Source organism: Marmota marmota, unplaced genomic scaffold (assembly GCF_001458135.2).
Source record: "Marmota marmota marmota unplaced genomic scaffold, marMar, whole genome shotgun sequence".
Taxonomy (NCBI): domain Eukaryota; kingdom Metazoa; phylum Chordata; class Mammalia; order Rodentia; family Sciuridae; genus Marmota; species Marmota marmota.
The window spans coordinates 6,517,714-6,536,557 of NW_026000153.1; the positions used below are offsets into that span (position 1 = coordinate 6,517,714).

General features: G+C 42.8%; 1 protein-coding gene and 1 non-coding gene across 4 annotated transcripts in view; one reads left to right on the forward strand and one right to left on the reverse strand.

Annotated features, from left to right (window-relative positions):
* Scrn1 (secernin 1) overlaps positions 1-18,844 on the reverse strand; it is a 62,368-nt gene that overhangs the window by 10,902 nt on the left and 32,622 nt on the right. For 2 of the 3 annotated variants that reach the window (XM_048786403.1, XM_015490180.2), the window contains exons 4-6: positions 11,422-11,624; positions 7,657-7,851; positions 4,243-4,408 (exon numbers count right to left, since the gene is read on the reverse strand). In XM_048786403.1, coding sequence (XP_048642360.1) covers positions 4,243-4,408; positions 7,657-7,851; positions 11,422-11,624 — 564 coding nt within the window. The remainder of the gene's footprint in view (positions 1-4,242; positions 4,409-7,656; positions 7,852-11,421; positions 11,625-18,844) is intronic. The other variant, XM_048786404.1, reaches the window with a different exon arrangement.
* On the forward strand, positions 13,506-13,608 carry LOC125611582. Its single transcript, XR_007341791.1, has one exon. It is a non-coding gene; the product is annotated as a small nucleolar RNA U13 (small nucleolar RNA).

Sequence of the window (18,844 nt, forward strand, 5' to 3'; positions counted from 1 at the left end):
TGTCCTTCTGAGTGGTTCATCTATGGGCCATTTCAGCTCTAGTGTGACAATGTTATGTCACCTGAATCATATTGTCAGAGTCATACCTGGCTGAGAGCAAAACCAGTCAGTGAAGAGAATTTTAGAGAATTTTTTGGAGCATAAGATAACCTTGGGGATGGAGATTTGGATCCAGAAGCTTGGGAGGTTTGGAAAGTCCAAAGTATAGGGTGGAGAGAAGTAGTATGGGAAGAGTTCAGAATGAAAGGAGGGGAGGGAGCCATTTGCCTTGGGCTCTCAGCTCTGTATATCTGCAGGCAGGGCTGATGTGGCTGCCAAGGCTGACCTAGGATGCCCGGGTTTCCGATAACAAAAAGGTAACCCCCGCAGCAGAGATTTAAAAGATCCAAATGACACAGTCTTAGCCAATCTAATTTAGCCTCTCAATGGTAGTGCACTGGGAGAAGACAATGAAACAAAGAAAGCTCAGAAAGAAAAAGAGGGAGGAGAGACACCCACCATGACCCAGGGTTCTTAAATTACCTTCTCTAACCCTTTTGGTTTACCAATCCTATATCTTTGATTGTTGGTCTATAAGGACCTCTTGGTGCTATACTGGTCTGACAACTACATCTTTAAAAATAAGAAGCCCAGATGTATGGTATTTGCAGAATTCTTTGGTATAAATACTCCCTCTGTGGCCCTTTTCAAGACAATAGTGGCATCACAGAACATGGAGTTGGGCAGAGAGACCCCTGATCAGCTCTCCTTGCCTCGAGCACACTCTAAGACTCTGCATCTTACCCTGTCTCAAAATGGCAAGGCACCTCTCCAAGTATGCTTTCTCTACCAGTTCTTCCTATCAACGAAGCTTTGACGACTACTAGGCTTCCAGTAAAATGGCTTCCAAAGGTCAGAACCAGTACACTGAAGTCTATCAATATCACTGCATCAGTGATCAAGGCACAAGCCGACCCAAGGGAATACGAATATGATGGAATTTGCCTTCTCCACAAAGCTAATTAAATGACTTTTCCTGTCCCTCAATCATTCAAACTCTGAGTTTTGTATCTCTTTCCAACTCTCAAACTTGCAAGGTAATTGGTACACGATAAGAAGGAAGGAGAGTTCAGGCACAGTGTCACATGCCTGTTATCCCAGCAGCTCTGCTCGGGAGGCTGAGGCAGGAGGATGGCAAGTTCAAAGCCAAATATAGCAATGGCCAGGCACTAAACAACTCAATGAGACCCTGTCTCTAAATAAAAACAAAATAGGGCTAGGGATGTGGCTCAGTGGTCAAGCACCCCTGAGATCAATCCCCAGTACCCTACCTGCAAAAGATACTTTGACACTATCTCCCCAAAACGTCTAACATTTTTAGCACTGGCAGGAGTCAGCTAAGACCTCCTCAGTGTTACTACCCAAAAAACCTGAGAGTAAGTAATTATGCTTCCTGCTGACAAAATGCACAATGTTGAGCATACCCAATTACAGTGAAACATCGAAATGTGAATAAGAAAAAAATAACCTATGACAGTTCTACAGTCACGGTAGGAGACGCAGCCCATTTAACCAGGGAAGATAAAAATGAATGTCTTCCGGAAGGGCCTTAATCTTCTACAAGGTCTTTTCAATTAATTTAACCATGAACAATTTCCTTTTTGAATTACTTGAAATTTTCCATTTTAAATATCAGAAGGCTATTTCTCAACCCATTTCTGTAATTAGATTAAGCCCTGAACTTCACGCTAAGAAACAGAATTCACTGGGAAACAGAATTCCTTTCTATTCGTTTCCTGACAACACAAAGCCCTGGATCCTAAGGAGAGTTAAAGCAAGTATCTGAGACTTCAACAAGAGAGTTGGTTCAGTTCAACCCACTCCTGTTTCCTAAAGAATAATGTCCAAATATCTTTGCAGAACATTCCAGATGCTTCAAAATAGAACCTAAATGCCCTGTGTACCCCACAGACCAGCAGAGTCCTCACAAGATACCTCCAAGACATCAGTGATAGGGGAGAAAACAAGTCACAGTCCGTCAGCAGGGAGGGTGGTAGGAGTCCTAAATCTGGGACCAAGTTGTAGGTGGAAGGTGGGCCCATGGAACCAAGTATTCAGAACCAAGTATTCAGATCAACCCAAGAAAAAACAGCTGGAATCAAAAAGAAGGAGAACCCAGAACACCACAGAGTGGTTGAGGCTGGCAGTTAGGGACCCAGTGAGGGTGGCTGGGCTTGTTTATGGAGAGTGGGAGGAGGAAGAGATAGAAACCTGATCCCCAGCCTCATCTACAAGAGGAAACATGCCCATCAACCTGTGTTCTGCCCCTTCATGCCTCTGTGCCTCAGTACAGGCAGTTCTTCTACCTAGAGTGCCATTACTGCTTTTGTACCTAATAAACTCTCACTTCTCCCACAGCGCTCACGTCCCCTCTGCAAAGTTCTTCCCTGTACCACATCTGTGCCACCTCTTTCTTGTACACACACCTCACCCCTAGTACTGAACAAGCACAATATTTGGTATGCAGTAGGTGCTTAACAAGTTTTTGTTGAGTGAATGAAAAGTTAAAAATAGTTGGGTGGGGGTTGTGGCTCAGTGATAGAGTGCTTGCCTAGCATGTATGAGGCTCTGGGTTTGATCCTCAGCACCACATAAAAATAAATAAAATAAAGATTAAAAGAAAAAGAATAGTTTACACTAAATTCAATAGTTGCATATGGTGTTAGAAAGTTCTACTGATGGGGCTGGGGATGTGGCTCAAGCGGTAGCACGCTTGCCTGGCATGCGTGAGGCCCAGGTTCGATCCTCAGCACCACATACAAAACAAAAGATGATGTGTCCGCCTAAAACTAAAAAATAAATATTAAAAAAAAAAGTTCTACTGATATTGGCAATAGTACAAAAAATGAGGCCATCAGGTCAGAAGTACTTGGCTTTCCCCCTGAATCATCTAAGACAGAGAAAGAGAGACAGAAGGAAGGGGGAAAAAAAAAGAGTCCTTTGATAGACACAATCGTTGTCTCATATTCCTGAATCAAGAGGAGAATAAATATTTTCAGCATCTAAAGGAATGAAATTTAACAGCTGCAGATTCTTTGGTAGTGAATTCAAAGGTTTAACAACTGATATTCAAAAAATGATAATGGTTTGTGGTCAGTGGAACATTTGAAAAACACCAGAGAACTAATTGATGTAGACAGTCTTCTAGGGCTTTCCATACTGAGGATCAGACATACCTGACAGATTCAAGGTCCACCTGAAGATTCTGATATAAAAGGTTTGGGTCAAGGCATCTTGGCCCAAAAGCTTCCCCCCAGGCTACTGTAATGTGAATGCAGTTATTGTAATAGTGAATGAAGGCATTGAATGGTCGCCTCTAAGCCACTGATGATGTCACCTGTGGTATACACAGCTGAACATTAAAGGAGATGGGGTAGCTGTCTGCTTGGTAAGTCAGAGAGAGCCCTCATTAATAATAATTAAGGGCTGGGGATTTAGCTTGGTGAGTAGGGTGCTTGCCTCGAATGCTCAAGGCTCTGGGCTCTATCCCCAGCACCACAAAAAAAAAATAATAATAATCATTAATTAATTAGTAATAATAGTTAAGCCTACCATGTACTTACTGGATCATCTCATGTGATCCTCCCAACAAGCATGTAAAGGTAGGGGCTGGTATTATTCCCACTGCACAGTTATAGGAACGAGAGCTTAGAGAGGCTAAGTAGCTTATCCAGCTACTAGGTGACAGAAGTGGGATTCCAAATGCTGACCAGTTATTCCAGGGGCTGTGTTCTTAGTCACTGTGCAATGCTGTCTTTTTGCTAAAGTATTTGGGGAAAATAATACCTCCCTAAAACACAACGTCTTAATGAAAGCTGCTTCAATCTGTATCACATTTTGTCCAATAATGCTTAGGAACTAGTTCTTTTGGTAAATCTTGGGCACATTCCCCCCCCCCCCCCCCGCACGCATCTTTTGTTCATCTCTGTATCCCTATATCCAAACAGCACAATGTTTGGCCCATTACACATGCTCAGTAACTATCTGATGAATTTAAAACACAATTCTGCAACCGTAATAACCACCATGTGACTATACCAAGCACTCCACTTAATCAAAGCTCCTGTGCTATGCAGCCCACATTGAAACAGACTGAAAACTGTGACTTAGCTACCCATGGGGAGGACACGGCCAGCATGAACACACTGATGAGCTTCCAAGGGATACACATGCTTTCTCTCTGTGACTGTATCTTGAACAAACCTGGAAGGATCTGGGGTCCCAGTGAAGTAGTGAATGCACGGCGAGCTTCTATTCTGAGGCAGGACAGACACTATACTGGCTGTGGTGAGGAAAGATTCAGAGTCTATGCAGACTCCACTGGCTTTGTCCCGTAAGATGTTAATCATTGTCTGTACAGTTATGCTTTCTGAAAAAGAGAGAGATGGATAGCGGGGAGATGTAACTGTGGCACGTTGTTAACCAAAACCCATTCACTCCTTTCTTTTTTACATTAATAAGCCCCTGAAATTATACCTGGGAACATAACCCTCAGTGACAGAATACATGTCCCAGCTTTCTTTGTGATTAAGTCTGGCCATGTGGTCAATTCTGACCAATGGGAGGTCAGTAGAAATGGTGTGTGCAATTTCCTGGTCACATCCACATCCTTGCCTTTCATTTTTCTCCCTTCCTGTTTGCTGGGAGATGCCAACAATCAGGCCAAAAATGGAGGTCCAGCCCTAGACAATCCATATACATCTGGACTATCACATGGGAAAGGAAGAACTTCTGTGTTCTTCAAGCCACATTAATTTGGAGTCTCTCTGTTACAGCACTTAGCTATACCTCAACTAGTACAATAACTCAATATATATGCATTAGGAAGTGTATGCAGTCTGGAAACAGACCCCCAAGCTAGTGCTGTTTGGGATCATTACTAAATTTAGAGAATGATCTCCCTACAGTCAGATATATACACACAGAGAGGCATTTAGAATATTTGGAGGCTTTAAGATTATTATCTCTGAATTCAGATGAATGAATAAACAAATCCTTGAGCCAGACGAGGTGGTACATGCCTATAATCCCAGCAGCTCAGGAGGCTGGCAGGAGGATCATGTGTTCAAAGCCAGACTTAGCTATGTAGCAAGGCCCTAAGCAACTTAGTGAGACCCTGTCTCTACATAAAATATAAGAATGGGGCTGGGGATGTGGCTTAGTGGTTAAGCACCCCTGGGTTCTATCCCCGGTACAAAAACAAAAAAAATCTTTGTATGGGATCCCACATCTATAGGCTCCTCTCTGGTTATAATTCATTAAAAGGCTATTTCAATCTGTGTTCACAAAGACGGAATCAAAACATCACATAGGGAAAGAATTTGCTAGCACAATGCATATCCTCTTTATAAATCTCTATAAGATGTCACAACTAAAAATATTTAAAATGTCTTTAATTTTTTTTTAAACTATCCAGTGTTCAAACTTTCTTACTTTCTCAAAAAATAGGTATTGATTTGGAGTTTTTCATTTGTTTGTTGTGAGGGACTGCAGGGCTGGAGATGGAACCTGGGGGCCCTGAGAAGGAACGCTCAGCATGGGCTCTACCACTATACTACATCTCCAGGCCTGGTGTAGGATTTGAATCGGAATCCAACAGGTTGGCAATAATCTCTTGAATATTTTAATCTCTGCCTCTTGATTTTTCTTCTTGCACCTTATTTTTCATAGAAATCAGTTCATTCTTCCTGTAGAGTTTCACACAAGCTGGACTTGCACGTGGCATCCCCCTGGTGATACTGAAGATGTTCCCCTCTCCTGTGCATTTCCTATAACCTAGAGGTTTCCTATAACCAGAAGTTTCATCAGATTTAAGGATACTGTTATGCTAAGAACTACTGAACAACTTTCATCAAGCTAGTTTTGATTTCATTAAAAATCTTTAGAAGTTCTTTTTCAAATTCTCATTTTAAAATGAATACATTCTTACCTTCCTATCCAGAATATATGACTTAAGTTTCACAGCAAAAGCCCTAAAGTATTCTTCTAGATGAGAGAAAAGGAAACTTTTTTCTTAAAGGACCAGGTAGAGATTACTTTAGGCCTATGGACCATATGGTCTCATTTTAACTTCCCTGTTGCAATGGCTCAAATTCACCAGTGCAGCATGAAGGCAGACATAAACAACACATAAATAACAGGTGAGTGTTACAGCTTGGATTCTGAACATCCCAGAAAGGCCCTTGTGTTGACAGCTTGGTTTCCCCCGTGCAGTGCTACTGGGAGGTGGTGGACCTTTAGGAGGTGGGGCTTAGTAGAAGGAAGTTAGATCCTTGAGGGCGTGCCCTTGAAGAGGATATTGAGACCCTGGCCCCTCCCCGTCACCCCTTCCAAACAAGCATTTCCTAGCTGCCATGAGGTGAGCTATGTCTTTGCCATGTGCTCTCCTGTTGATGTGCTACCGTATCACATGCCCAAAAGCAATGGAGCCAACCGACCATGGACTGAAACCTCTGAAACTAGGAGCCAAAATAAATCTTTCCTCCTTATAAGTTGTTTATCTCAGGTAATTTGTCACCGTGACAAAAAGATGACCAACAGAGTGTGTCTGTTCCAATTAAATTTTATTTACAAAAACGGGCAGCTGCTGCAGGATATAATTTGCTGACTCCAGTTCTAATGGATCAAAAGTTTAATTTATACCATGCTTGTAATCCCAGCAGCTCAGGAGGCTGAGGCAAGAGGATTACGAGTTCAAAGCCAGCCTCAGCAAAAAAGCGAGGCATTAGGGCTGGGGTTGTGGCTCAGCAGTAGAGCACTCGCCTACCATGTGTGAGGCCCTGGGTTCAATCCTCAGCACCACATAAAAATAAATAAATAAAGATATTGTGTCCGACTTACAACTAAAAAAATAAATATTAAAAAAAAAAAAAGAAGCCAGGTGCTAAGCAACTCAGACCCTGTCTCTAAATAAAATACAAAATAGGGCTGGGGATGTGGCTCAGTGATTGAGTGCCCCTGAGTTAAAAAAAAAGTTCGACTTACAAAATACATATACAACTAGCAAAGATAAAATGTGACCAGTGTGGGTTTTTTGGAAAAGTTTCCTCTCTGGCACAAAAATGGTAAACTATCTAATCAACACACTTACCTAAATATGGATTCTGATTAAGTCAGTAACTGGGTGGCAGAGAGAGGGTTGAGGAAGAGAATTCAAGACACTTCTACTCAACAAAGGTTCATGGAACAAAGGACTATACAAACATCACAAGAGGATCTTAAGATGAATAAAAGATAACACCCCCACACTCAAGGCCCAGCAGACTAGTGGTAAAGAGGAAAATATAAGGAGAAAATAAACCAAATATATAACTGAGCTATAAGGAGTAGACTTATTTGCAATAAGTATCACAAAGGACAACATGATAACATCAATGTTCAAAGAAAAAATAACATCAGTAAAAACAAGGGACCTCCACAGGCAAGAAAGCATTGTGTAAAAATAAGTACAAGTTGTCTCCTTGCCTGGATACCAGGGAATTTTGGTAAAAGTTAGTCTTTATGTCTAAAGGTCCATTCTCTACCCCTCCTCTTCATCCTTCCAAATCCAGACCAGTGCTCTGCAATAGCTACAAGCAAAGTGTGAGAAGGAAAATCCTAAAGGACAGCCCGACTCACCTTCTTGCTTTTCTAAGCTGTCTTTGCCTGCACAGTTGTCTGGGTGGTCATCAGCTGGAGAAAAAATCTGGGAAAAATTGAACTCATCCTCTCCCGTCCACCAGCCTTGACTCTGAGCGTAAGTCCTGAGTTCAGGGTGCTCTGCGTCCATCTTTGTAGTGAGGGAAAGCTGATTGCAGATGCACTTTACTCCCTCTGCAGAGTACAAAGCAGGTACACTTAGGAAAACTTAATCAGGAAATGGAAATTCATGGGAAATCCTTCCTTGGAACACTGACTTTATAGGAAGGAATGAATTCAAATTTTGAAGCAAGAAACACAATCTTGGTCCCCTTTCTAGTTCCACCAATATTGACTGGCATCATCACATTTTAAATGTGTAATAACTTTATTGCTCTTAAATTCACAATCAAAATGAAATACACAAGGCCCTTCATTCTAAATAACCCCAAGTGTGCATTACCTACAAGAGAAGTGAAACATCCTTTGGAAGAGGTAGTGCTGACAAGATTTAGAAATTCCTCCACAAAAAATGCTTTGTAGCATCCACAGGTCCCTCCTCCCCAGTCTCACTCTTTTTCACCTGGTAGCACACGTTATACCACCCCCACTCACCCAAATACATACACACACACACACACACACACACAATCTATAATGCAAATCGGATACTTCTTTGTTCAACATTTTTTCAACATTTAGAAAAACACGTGGCAATGATAATGAATCATTTCAGAATAAGGAATGGCCAGACACAGTGGCACATGCCTTTAATCCCAGCAGCTCAGGAGGCTGAGGCAGGAAGATCTCAGGTTCAAAGCCAGCCTCAGCAATTGAGCGAGACTATAAGCAACCTAGTGAGACCCTGTCTCAAAATTTTAAAAAATTTAATAAAGGACTGGGGTCAATCCCTGGTACAAAAAAAAGTGGGGAGAATGTACTTATAAATATATGTGTGTCTAGATGTATGTGTGAAAAACATATGGAAATATTTTCCTTATAAATATATGTAGAGCTAAATGAACTCAGAAAGAACTGCCTTCTGAGTACACTCTCCCTTAATGAATGAGGATTAGGTGAGAAATCCTCTCAGATGACAGACTTGCTCTGTTTCTTCAATTTCTTTCTTTCTTTCTTTTTTTTCAGTTGTATATGGACACAATACTTTTATTTATTTATTTATATGTGGTGCTGAGAATTGAGCCCAGTGCCTCTACATGCTAGGCAAGTGCTCTGCCACTGAGGTATAACTCCAGCCCTGTTTCCTCCATTTCTGTATTTGCAGACTGAGCTTCAAACACATGGAGAGCAACGTGGCCTTTAAGCTTGAGATGGTGTTCAGAGTGCAAACATCAAGCTATCAGGGCTAGTGCACAAGGCCCATTCACAATTGTTGCTCCCAGGGAACATGCTGAGCTTCCAAATTCTTGAACAATAAAGTGGGAGAAAGCAAGTCAGCCTAAACTATAAGCTGCTATACAGCCATTACTTCCTAAAACCCAGTCCCTATATACAAGCTCAGTGCTGGGCTAAGTGCACCCAGGATGTTTTGCTTCACTGATTTACACTTCCAAAATAAGCACTCCTGGATGATGGGCACTGGTCTTTTACCATTCATTTTTTTCAGAGCGTACTACAGGAGTCAAATTATAAACAATTTAAAAATTTTTAAAAATTGTTTTAGCCTAAACTGGTGATTTTGATATCATTTATACTAAGGTTTTTTTTTTTTTTTTTTTTTTTTTTTTTTCCATAAACAGCTCCACAGATGTTACTCTCCTAGAGGGCTGATTTATGGTCGACATTTGCTTTTAGGAATCACCATTTGGAGGACAGAGCACATTAATCCTACTGCCATCGATCACACTACTGCTGGGATCACAGGACAAGAAATTGATAAGCCCAAGAAATGGTTGTGTGTGTGTGTGTTTTTTTTTTTTTAATTTGAATGTTTAGTGGAAGACAACATTCATTTTGTGGAGATGGATTTTTTAAGCTATATTTTGAAGGGGCTCGGCTTTTGAAATGAAGTTATAGATCAAAACGTCTTTGATTCTACTTAAAAGCAATATGATAGCTTTGAAGCACGGCCCACTAGCCTTCTCAATGGAACCATTCAACAGGAAGACTTCAGGGGCTGGGTTGTGGCTCAGTACTAGAGCGCTCGCCTAGCATGTGCGAGGCCCTAGGTTCCATCCTCGGCACCACATAAAAATAAATAAAATAAAGGTATTGTGTCTACCCACAACACTTCCTCTTAGGAAAGGAGTTCGAGGCTGGGGTTGTGGCTCAGTGGTAGAGTGCTTGCTTAGTCTGTGTGAGGCACTGGGTTCAATCCCCAACACCACATACAAAAAAAAACAAAACTGAATAAACAAAATAAAGGTATTGTGTCCATCTACAACTAAAAACATTAAAGAAAGGAGTGTGAGGTTCCTGCACTGTGGGAGAGATGGAAACCTGATAGGCCACACAGGTTGCCCTTGTCCTATAAATACTGAAAGAGTTGGGCAAAGTGGGCACAGGCCCTACTGGTTCCATGCTAGGTAGAGAGGGGTGGAGAAATTCCTGTGGTTGCTGAGGGACCCCCTAGCCCATTCAGTACTCTTATGGGAATGAGAAAACACCACTCCCTTATCCAGGCAGACACCGCCTTCACACAGTTTGACCAGGAAACCACTAACCAGATTTCTCTGCCTCCAGGGGCAACTAACTGTGTATGGGGTTCAATGTGCCCAACATCCAGAGAAGCCCTGATCACTGGACTTTGTGCACAGGAAACAAGTATGACTTCCAATTACTGAACCAGATCTGCTTCTAACTCAGGTCAGATCTGGCGCCAGTCACCCCTAAGGCAAGTGTGGCAAACAGGTTTCATCCCAACATCTTTTCTGATTCATTGGTAAATTAAGTTGAAAAAAATACATAGACCAACTATAGGTTCAATAAGAAGTATGCAGGAATCTACTAGCCATGTCTTTGTGGACACAGGAGGGAAGAGTGGCAGTGCATGTGCTATGCATTTATCATTCTGTCCTAAAGAATGTAAGAGTATGTCACTGGCCAATCCTCAGAACTCTTGGGAGCCTTTTAACCCATTCTGGGATCCAATTCCATCTAGAATATGAGAGTGCTGAGGTACTGATTCAAGGTCACCACTCCCACCTCTAATGCTTCCTTCCCTGTGCTGTCTTAGGAGCCAGGGCCACAGAGCAGCAATTTTATGAGCACTAAATCCTTCCATGAGGATTATCAAGTTCTCTGCCCTTCTAGGAACATTGCCTCACAGAGAAATGGTCTGATTGGTCTAGAGTAGTACTGAATAGTCCTCACACAGATCCAAACTCCTTCTTTTAGAGGACCATTCCAACCACAAACAGCTACAAGGCACTATATAGCTGATTCGAACTCAGGTCAGTTTCCCATTTAAGGGATTTGTCGATCTATTCTCAATGACCACCTTGGTCAATAGAGTAACGGTTTGAGTCATGCAGCAGCCTGTAGTCAGAATTGGTTCCTGCCCGGAAAGCAAACAGAAAATAGGAAATGTTAGGAATATGCTTCCCAAGGGCCTGCATCCCTTCACTCCAGATTCAGAAGACCCCAGGTGCATCTCCAGAAACAGATGCCCAGAAGTGAACGGTGTGCTTAGGCGTGAAGAGCCAGCACAGACAGGGGCTGCACAGTAGCATGATTTCTCTGGGTCTGGTGCTGTGGGTCCAGCCAACATCCATCTCAGTCTTTCACATGCTCAAAACCACTCACCTGTGATTTTCTCAGCAGCCCAGTACTTCCCTACGGTCTCAAGCACCCAGGCCTCTTCTCGATCCACAAGCAGATACGCACTTTGGAAGCTATGACAGGAGTTTGCATCTTCGTAATAATTCCCACCTTGTCCATGTTCTTCCAACAAGGAGACAATGACATCTAAGGCTTCTTTAGCTGTTGTCCCTCTTTCTAAACCCAGCCTGAAGTCAGGAAACAAGAAGTGTTCCTCAGTCATTTCAACCCACATGATTATTGTCATAGCAACCAAAGACCAAGACAAGGCCCAGGCCTGAAGCACACCAATGCATGTACAATGTTCAATTTGCAGACCAACATGCAAACCAATCAATGGTACTTTCAACTCAGAATACCTCTATCACACATTCAGTTACAAATGCAAAAATCATCCCCCTTCTGCACAGACAGAATCAGGAACCAGCAGCTTTTTCCCCTGGAAAGGAAGGTCGGCCCCCTCTTTCTCTGTGCTGACTCCATCTCCCATGAATCTGTCTGGCTCAGCTCTAGCCCTCAGCAAGCCCTGTGCTTCCTCCTGACTCCTACCTAGACAAAAGGAAATCTCTGCCCAGCCCAGCTTTGCTCACCATCATTCTATACAGGTGTTTTGGTTATTGCTACATATTGTGTCCCTTCAAAATTCATATGATGAAACCCTATCACCCAATATAATGATACTAGGCAAGGGGGCCTTTGGGAAATGACTAATAATAGAGGAACCTTATGATGGGATTAGTGTTTGTATGAAGGAGGCCTCAAGAGCTGCCTTGCCCCATCTACCATGTGAGGACACAGCAAGAAGGCACCACCTGTGAGTCGGATATGCGTTCACACCAGACACCAAATGTTGGCACTTGAACTTGGACTTCCCAGCTCCCAAACTATGAGAAATAAGTTTCTGTTGTTTATCAGCATCCTATTTATAGTTATCTCAGTCTGGATGGTCTAAGACAATTAGTAATAACAGTATTTGATTACCAATCATTCTCCTCTGTGTATATAATTTGCTCAGAGATCTCATTAGAAATGGTTGTCTAGGAGGACATGCTCCATCCTTTTTCTACGTATTTTCCTCCTACCTATTAGCCTACAGCAATTGGTGTGGCTTACAGCTTCAGTTATCAAAAGAACACACCTTCCTTCTGAAGTGAGACATCCATCCTGGCCCTTCCAATTAGTAAACCCTTTAAAGAGAATACAGATACTGCCCTCTCTGTGACCATATGCAGTTTACATAATACATTTGAACTTCAGTTTTATGACATCTATGAAATCAGTTCCTATATCATTGGGTTACAATGGATATGAGTTTCATGAGATAATGAACATGAAAATAGATGGCCTGGGGCTGGGGATATGGCTCAGTGGTAGAGCATTTTTCTGGCATGCATGAGGCCCTGGGGTCCAATCCCCAACACTGCAAAAGAAAAAAAAAAGAATGGCATAGTGCCTAGACCAAATAAATGATGAGTAGATTTCAGGGGGCAGAACACTGTCGCAGAGAAATCTGCAATTCAGAAATAAAGAACTAACTTCTCACTCTGGTTTAACTACTCACAGGCAGTATGATCTTAAGTAACGTCTTCTTTTCAAACCTCTATTTTCTTATTGGTAAAGTAAAAACATTTCTACTCCCTCCTCAGGCTGGTATGAAAGAAAATGGTACATCATACGTATTCAGTTCATTTATTCATCTGATCATTCAAATTGTAAGTCTGCTGGCAAAAATTCAAGAGTCTTAGAGCAAAGCTACTGAGATGGTGGTACAAGCCTGTTCTTGGTGAATTTTCAACACAAGAAGCAGTAGCTATTAAAATTCACCCAATTCAGTGCTTTCTGAAGGAGCATTCCACTATGCTGTCATGGAGAAGAAAAGATAATGTAGCCACAAGCTATGGACTTATTCTGTAACAGGCTTATTTTCATAGTCGATTTATTACGTACCGATTCATTTGAAATTTCTCATTCTAAGCTCATTTAAGAAGGCTTGGTTACAAAGCTCTGATCTACAAAGCTGAACCCTAACGCCTTAGGAGAGTGATAACAATATTTTAAAAATAACCCTGATCCTCTGTGGTTCAAAAGCATGGAGATTGGGTTTGCCCACTGTTGTCTGGGAGACACCTCCCTCAAACCTTGTTACCACGTTGGCACATTACCCACCTGACATGAAAAGAAAAAAAAAAAAAAAGAGCAAGCTTACTGAACGATAGAATTAAGTAGACTTTTCCCTGCTCGAGGTTGTCTTCTCCAAAAAGGAGCAGCAAGAGTGAGAGCTCATCTTATCTTGAGGATCTGGAGCAAACCAGTGTGCTGTGAGACCTGCATCACCAGAACTGCACCTGGAAGGCCTCCTTTCTCCTTCCCAGGGTCCCTGGTGGGCCCTAGTCACAATGCTTCCTACACCCGCTCCAGCAGATTCTGCTCCCAGGGCCTTTGCAGGGCCCCAACTGACCTATGCAAATCTATGGAAGGACAGGTGAACACGTAGCCGTGCTCAGTAGCCCCATCTTTGGAGGCTGGGATCTCTCTAATGTTCTCTGGATATTCAGCCTGTTTACCTTCCACTGAAACCCACAATGTGTGCACTTGCCTCCACCCTGACTTGGATGCCCTACATGCACAGCAGGACCTCAGCACCCCGGACATAATTGTGGTTTCACTCTCAGACATAATTGTGGTTTCACTCTCCTCCTCCTCAGATCAAGACCACGGGTGGCTCCATGGACCCACATGACCATCTCCAGCTGGTCTCCCAACCCAGAATGAAGACAGGACCACCAGCTACTCAGTTCAAGGCCACGAAGAACATCAGGGTTCTGTACTCTCCTCTGAGACTGAGAGATGCAGGAGAATCCCATGTCACTGAGTGTGGAGGAAATGCCACCGATACCAGGCCTGTGGTAATCCTGGGACACACCCAGCATCCAGAGGCCTATTTTAATGCTGTTTTCAACTGCTTTGCCTCCTAGATGGAGTAGATTCATGTGGTTCCAAATAAGAACAGCACTTTTATGGCCCCAGTGCCTCATTTCCCTTCCACCACCCCACATTAGCCTGGGTAAGGTCAGGTTAGGGAAAGGGATGAAACTGAATGAGCCAAAGTTATGGTCTCATTCTGAGATCTACTTTCAGTGTAACTCAGATCCTTCCAAACTGTATGCTTTGTCCAGGTTGTTCTGGGCCTGAGAGTTAACTGCTCCTAAATGCAATTCCTAGTTTTATGGGAAAATATTTATTTGGGGCTCACAGCCTTGTCACAGGTATGTCATGCTAGCCCCACCCAATCCTGAAAGATTTACACATCTCACAAGGAAGAAGAGAAACACCTGCACTTTCTTTACTTAAAGTCCCTTTAGGAACTCTGCATATCTTTTCAATATCTGTGCCTCTAGAGATAAGAGGGACCCTGTCCCTTTGTATGCCAAATAAGGTAAAACTAAGTTATAACTAGATTTACTGTGGGATGTGTAATTGCTGTCCCTGAGAAACAAATGAAAACAGTCGACACTCCTCCCCTTAGCCTGGTGTTCTTAGAGGACTCTGCCAATTACCTTCCTTCTTCCCATAATCAACAAGTTTGTAAGTCCCCTCGGGGTAACAGCTGTTATGGCTTAGCTATGAGGTGTCCCCCAGAAGCTCATGTGAGACAATGCAAGAAAGTTTAGAGGTGAAATGATTGAGTTATGCGAGCCTTCAGTGCATTAATGCTCTGATAGGGATTAACTGGGTGGTAACTATAGGCTGAAAGGGTGTGGCTGGAGGAGGTGGGTCACCAAAGGTGTGCCTTTGGGGTTTATATTCTGTCCCTGGAAAACGGAGCTTTTCTCTGCTTCTGGTGCCCAGGTCCTGAGCTGCTTCCTCCATCACACCTTTCTCCGTGATGCTCTGCTTCACCTGGGCCCAGGGCAATGGAGTTGGCCGTTTATGGACCATGAGCCAAATAAACTTTCATGTCTCTAATTGTTCTTGTCAGATCTTTTGGTGACAGCAGCTAAAAATCTGACTAAAACAATGGCCTTCTGGACACTGAAAAATTCCCAGCCTTCAGCCAGAGGGCTGGACGTAGGAAGGTAAGGCTGTGAACTGATCGTACATGTCCCCCCACCCCCAAAATTTGTATGTTGAAGCCCAACCCCCAATGTAATGGTACTTAGAGGTGCCTTTGGAAGGTGATTAGGTCATGAGGATGGAGCCCTGGTGATGAGATTAGGGTCTTTATGAAAGAGACACCAAATCTTGTCCTCTTTCTGCTGTCTGTCACGTAAGGGCACAAAGAACAGGCAGGGTCTGCAAACCAGAAAGTGAGTGCTCACGAGACACTGGATCTGCTGGCACCCTGATCTTGAACTTCCCAACCTCCAGAAGAGAAATAAACATCTGTTGTTTAAACTCTTCAATCTATGGCACCTTTATCAGAGCAGCCCAAATCAACTAAGAAAGGTCACAAGTGGATGTTAAGTGCTGCATTGATTTGGGAATTTAAAACTGATGGAAACGCATGGTTTTGGACTGCACTTCTGCACTAGGCTCCAACATACCAGACCAGACCAGACCAGACCAAAAGGGAATCGCGCAGGCCAAATGCCCCACAATCAAACTAAAAGCTTTGCTAGGTGCAGTGGCACACGTCTATAATCCCAGCAGCTCCGGAGGCTGAGGCAAGAGAATCACAAATTCAAACCAGCCTCAGTAATTTAGCAAGGCCCTAAACAACTTAGCACAAACCTGTCTCTAAATAAAATTCAAAAAGGGCTGGGGAGGGGCTGGGGTTGTGGCTCAGCAGTAGAGCGCTCACCTAGCATGTGTGAGGCCCTGGATTTGATCCTCAGCACCACATAAAAACAAATAAACAAAATAAAGGTATTGTGTACAACTAAAAAAATTTTTTTTAAAAAACGGGCTGGGGAGGGGCTGGGGTTGTGGCTCAGCAGTAGAGTGCTTGCCTCCCATGTGTGCAACACTGGGTTCAATCCTCAGCACCACATAAACATAAATAAATAAAATAAAGGTATTGTATCCATCTACAACTAAAATACTTAAAAAAAGAGTTTAAAAAATGAATTTAAAAAAAAAGGGCTGGGGGTATGGCTTAGTGGTTAAGCGCCCCTGAGTTCAATCCCTGGTATCAAGTGGGTAGGAGGGACTGAAGCTTTTTAAGGGAGCACGAAATAACTCCAATTTTTTATTAAAACAATAGATTCCAGTCTGCCTGAGTCAGCATAACAAGGAAGTCCCTTCTGCTTTCACACTTCCAAAAAAGTAACCTAAAATAACCTAATGTTAACCAATCCATTTTCCCCCTGCTCTTCTGTTTCCTTGTTTCCATTTTATAAAACCACTGTTCTGCTATTGCCTCATGGGAACTCTGTTTTGCAGAATGAAGGCTACCCTGATTCATGCGTCACAAATAAATGCCATCTTGACCTCAAACTAAATTTGCCATCATTTTGACTTTTGACAGAAGGCAGGGTGTGTGATCTTTGGGCTCAGTTCCACCTCTCAGTGTCCAGAGCTTCCTGTCTCATTAGAGTAGGACTGCGATCTAATGCAGAGAGGAGTGGTTCACCTGAGGTTAGCAGGTCCTGGTATTTCTGGCCCAGCCACCATCTAGCCTTGGTGCTGTGGGCAAGTCCTTAAACTCCAGCTTCCTCATCTACTAAATGTAAGTAAACAAACAGACCAATGTCATGGCTGGTTGTGAGAGCTGAACGAAATACATGCACATATGTCTTCCTAGAGTGATCAGTGAGCTAGAACTAATGACAGTTCTTTCCTCCTACAGTGATCAGCCTCCCTTCAAATCACCTGTGAGTTTCCACATGCGTGAACCACCTAAAGATAAACTACAGGGCTTTCCAAATTTTCACACTGGCTTCTTTCCAGCGACTTTTGTATTGATGTTCTTGCCATGCTGAGGGGCTAACGGGATGTGTCCAGAATTATAAAATATTCTGAAATACTAAGATTGACTGGGTTTTTGTGCCAACATTAAACACAGATAGGATGAGAAAAAGTCAATCTGCAGATAAAGAAAAGAATAAAGCAGTTATGCAAAGAAGAGACTTGGAACACTGAAGGAATGGGGTGACCTGTCCTAGCCAGCCATACCAGTGTTATCAAGGAAAATGCTAAATAAACCCTCTATTTTCACTTGCTCTTAATTGACTTATAAAAAAAAACAGTAATTTTGGAGGACACATAGCTAGGCAATAACATTATTAATCCCCCACTGGCTTTGCTGTAGATGATACCTGTGGGTTATGACAACAGCTCTCTAGGGCTCTTCAGGGACCTGAGGCCCACTGTTGCTGAAAGCACTGACTCTTCCCTTGGGCCTACAGATGTCGGATGGGCAATGGAATGGGATAAAAAGGCTGGCATCTCTATCTTCATACTGTGTCTCTCTCCTTTGTTGCCTCAACATCTGAGCCTGATTCTACTCAGCCCTGCTAAGAACACTGGAGAAATGTTTTCTGCAAAGTATAATACAGGGTTGACTTTATCAGACTTGCCTTGTGGCTCTCAGTCTCCCCACTTCAAAGCTAAAGGCACCTACCAGCTTCCACAACCAGAAGTACCAGATCATGAAAGGAATGAAAAGAGGTGACACCAGAGTTCCTGGTAGATCTCTGCCTATTCCCAGAAAACACAGGACTATTCCTCCCCTTCCTTAGCCTCTCTCTCTCTCCTCATGATTCCTCTCCTGTGTCTGTAACCCCTTGACTCTGGAGTTGAGAAGCTGATTTGTGAGCAAAACCCTTTCTCTTCCATTCTTTGGTCAATGAATAAAGCCTTTCTTTCTCCCTAGTACTCAACTCGCAGACATGATTCTTCCATGGGTCCAGCCTCCAAAGCTGAGCCTAGTAACATCAGCTCAGAGAGCAGAGGATTAAATTTCAGGGATTTTGGACCAATTGTTAAGCAACTGGTAGCCATGAAATCTGTCCTGGTGAGAGTAGAAAAGTCCACAAATCAGGGCTGCCCCTCCCCCAGTTGATTATTAAACATTTCCCAGCATACAGCAGACTAATGGATCCTAAAAGCTTTCTAGTCCTCATAGGTGCTGAAGCCTATATGCATTATCATGACAGCCAGACCCTGGATTGTAAGAGACACCTTGACATTCAGTTAATAAATTCCCCCCTTTATGTTAGCTCCTGTCAGCTACTTGACACTTAGAACCAGCCTCATGAAATGCAGAAATGTCTGTATCTATATGCCTTTTCTTGGGATTGAGGATAGGAATGGGGAAACTGGTTAACAAAGTCCCACAGAGATCTGTGGATAGTAAAAATAAAAAAAAATAAACAAATACATAAAAAACAAAGCTTGGCTTTTAGCATCAGCATCAGTGGAAGTATTGATGCTCTTGCCCTAATGCTTGCATTCACACAAGCCTTTA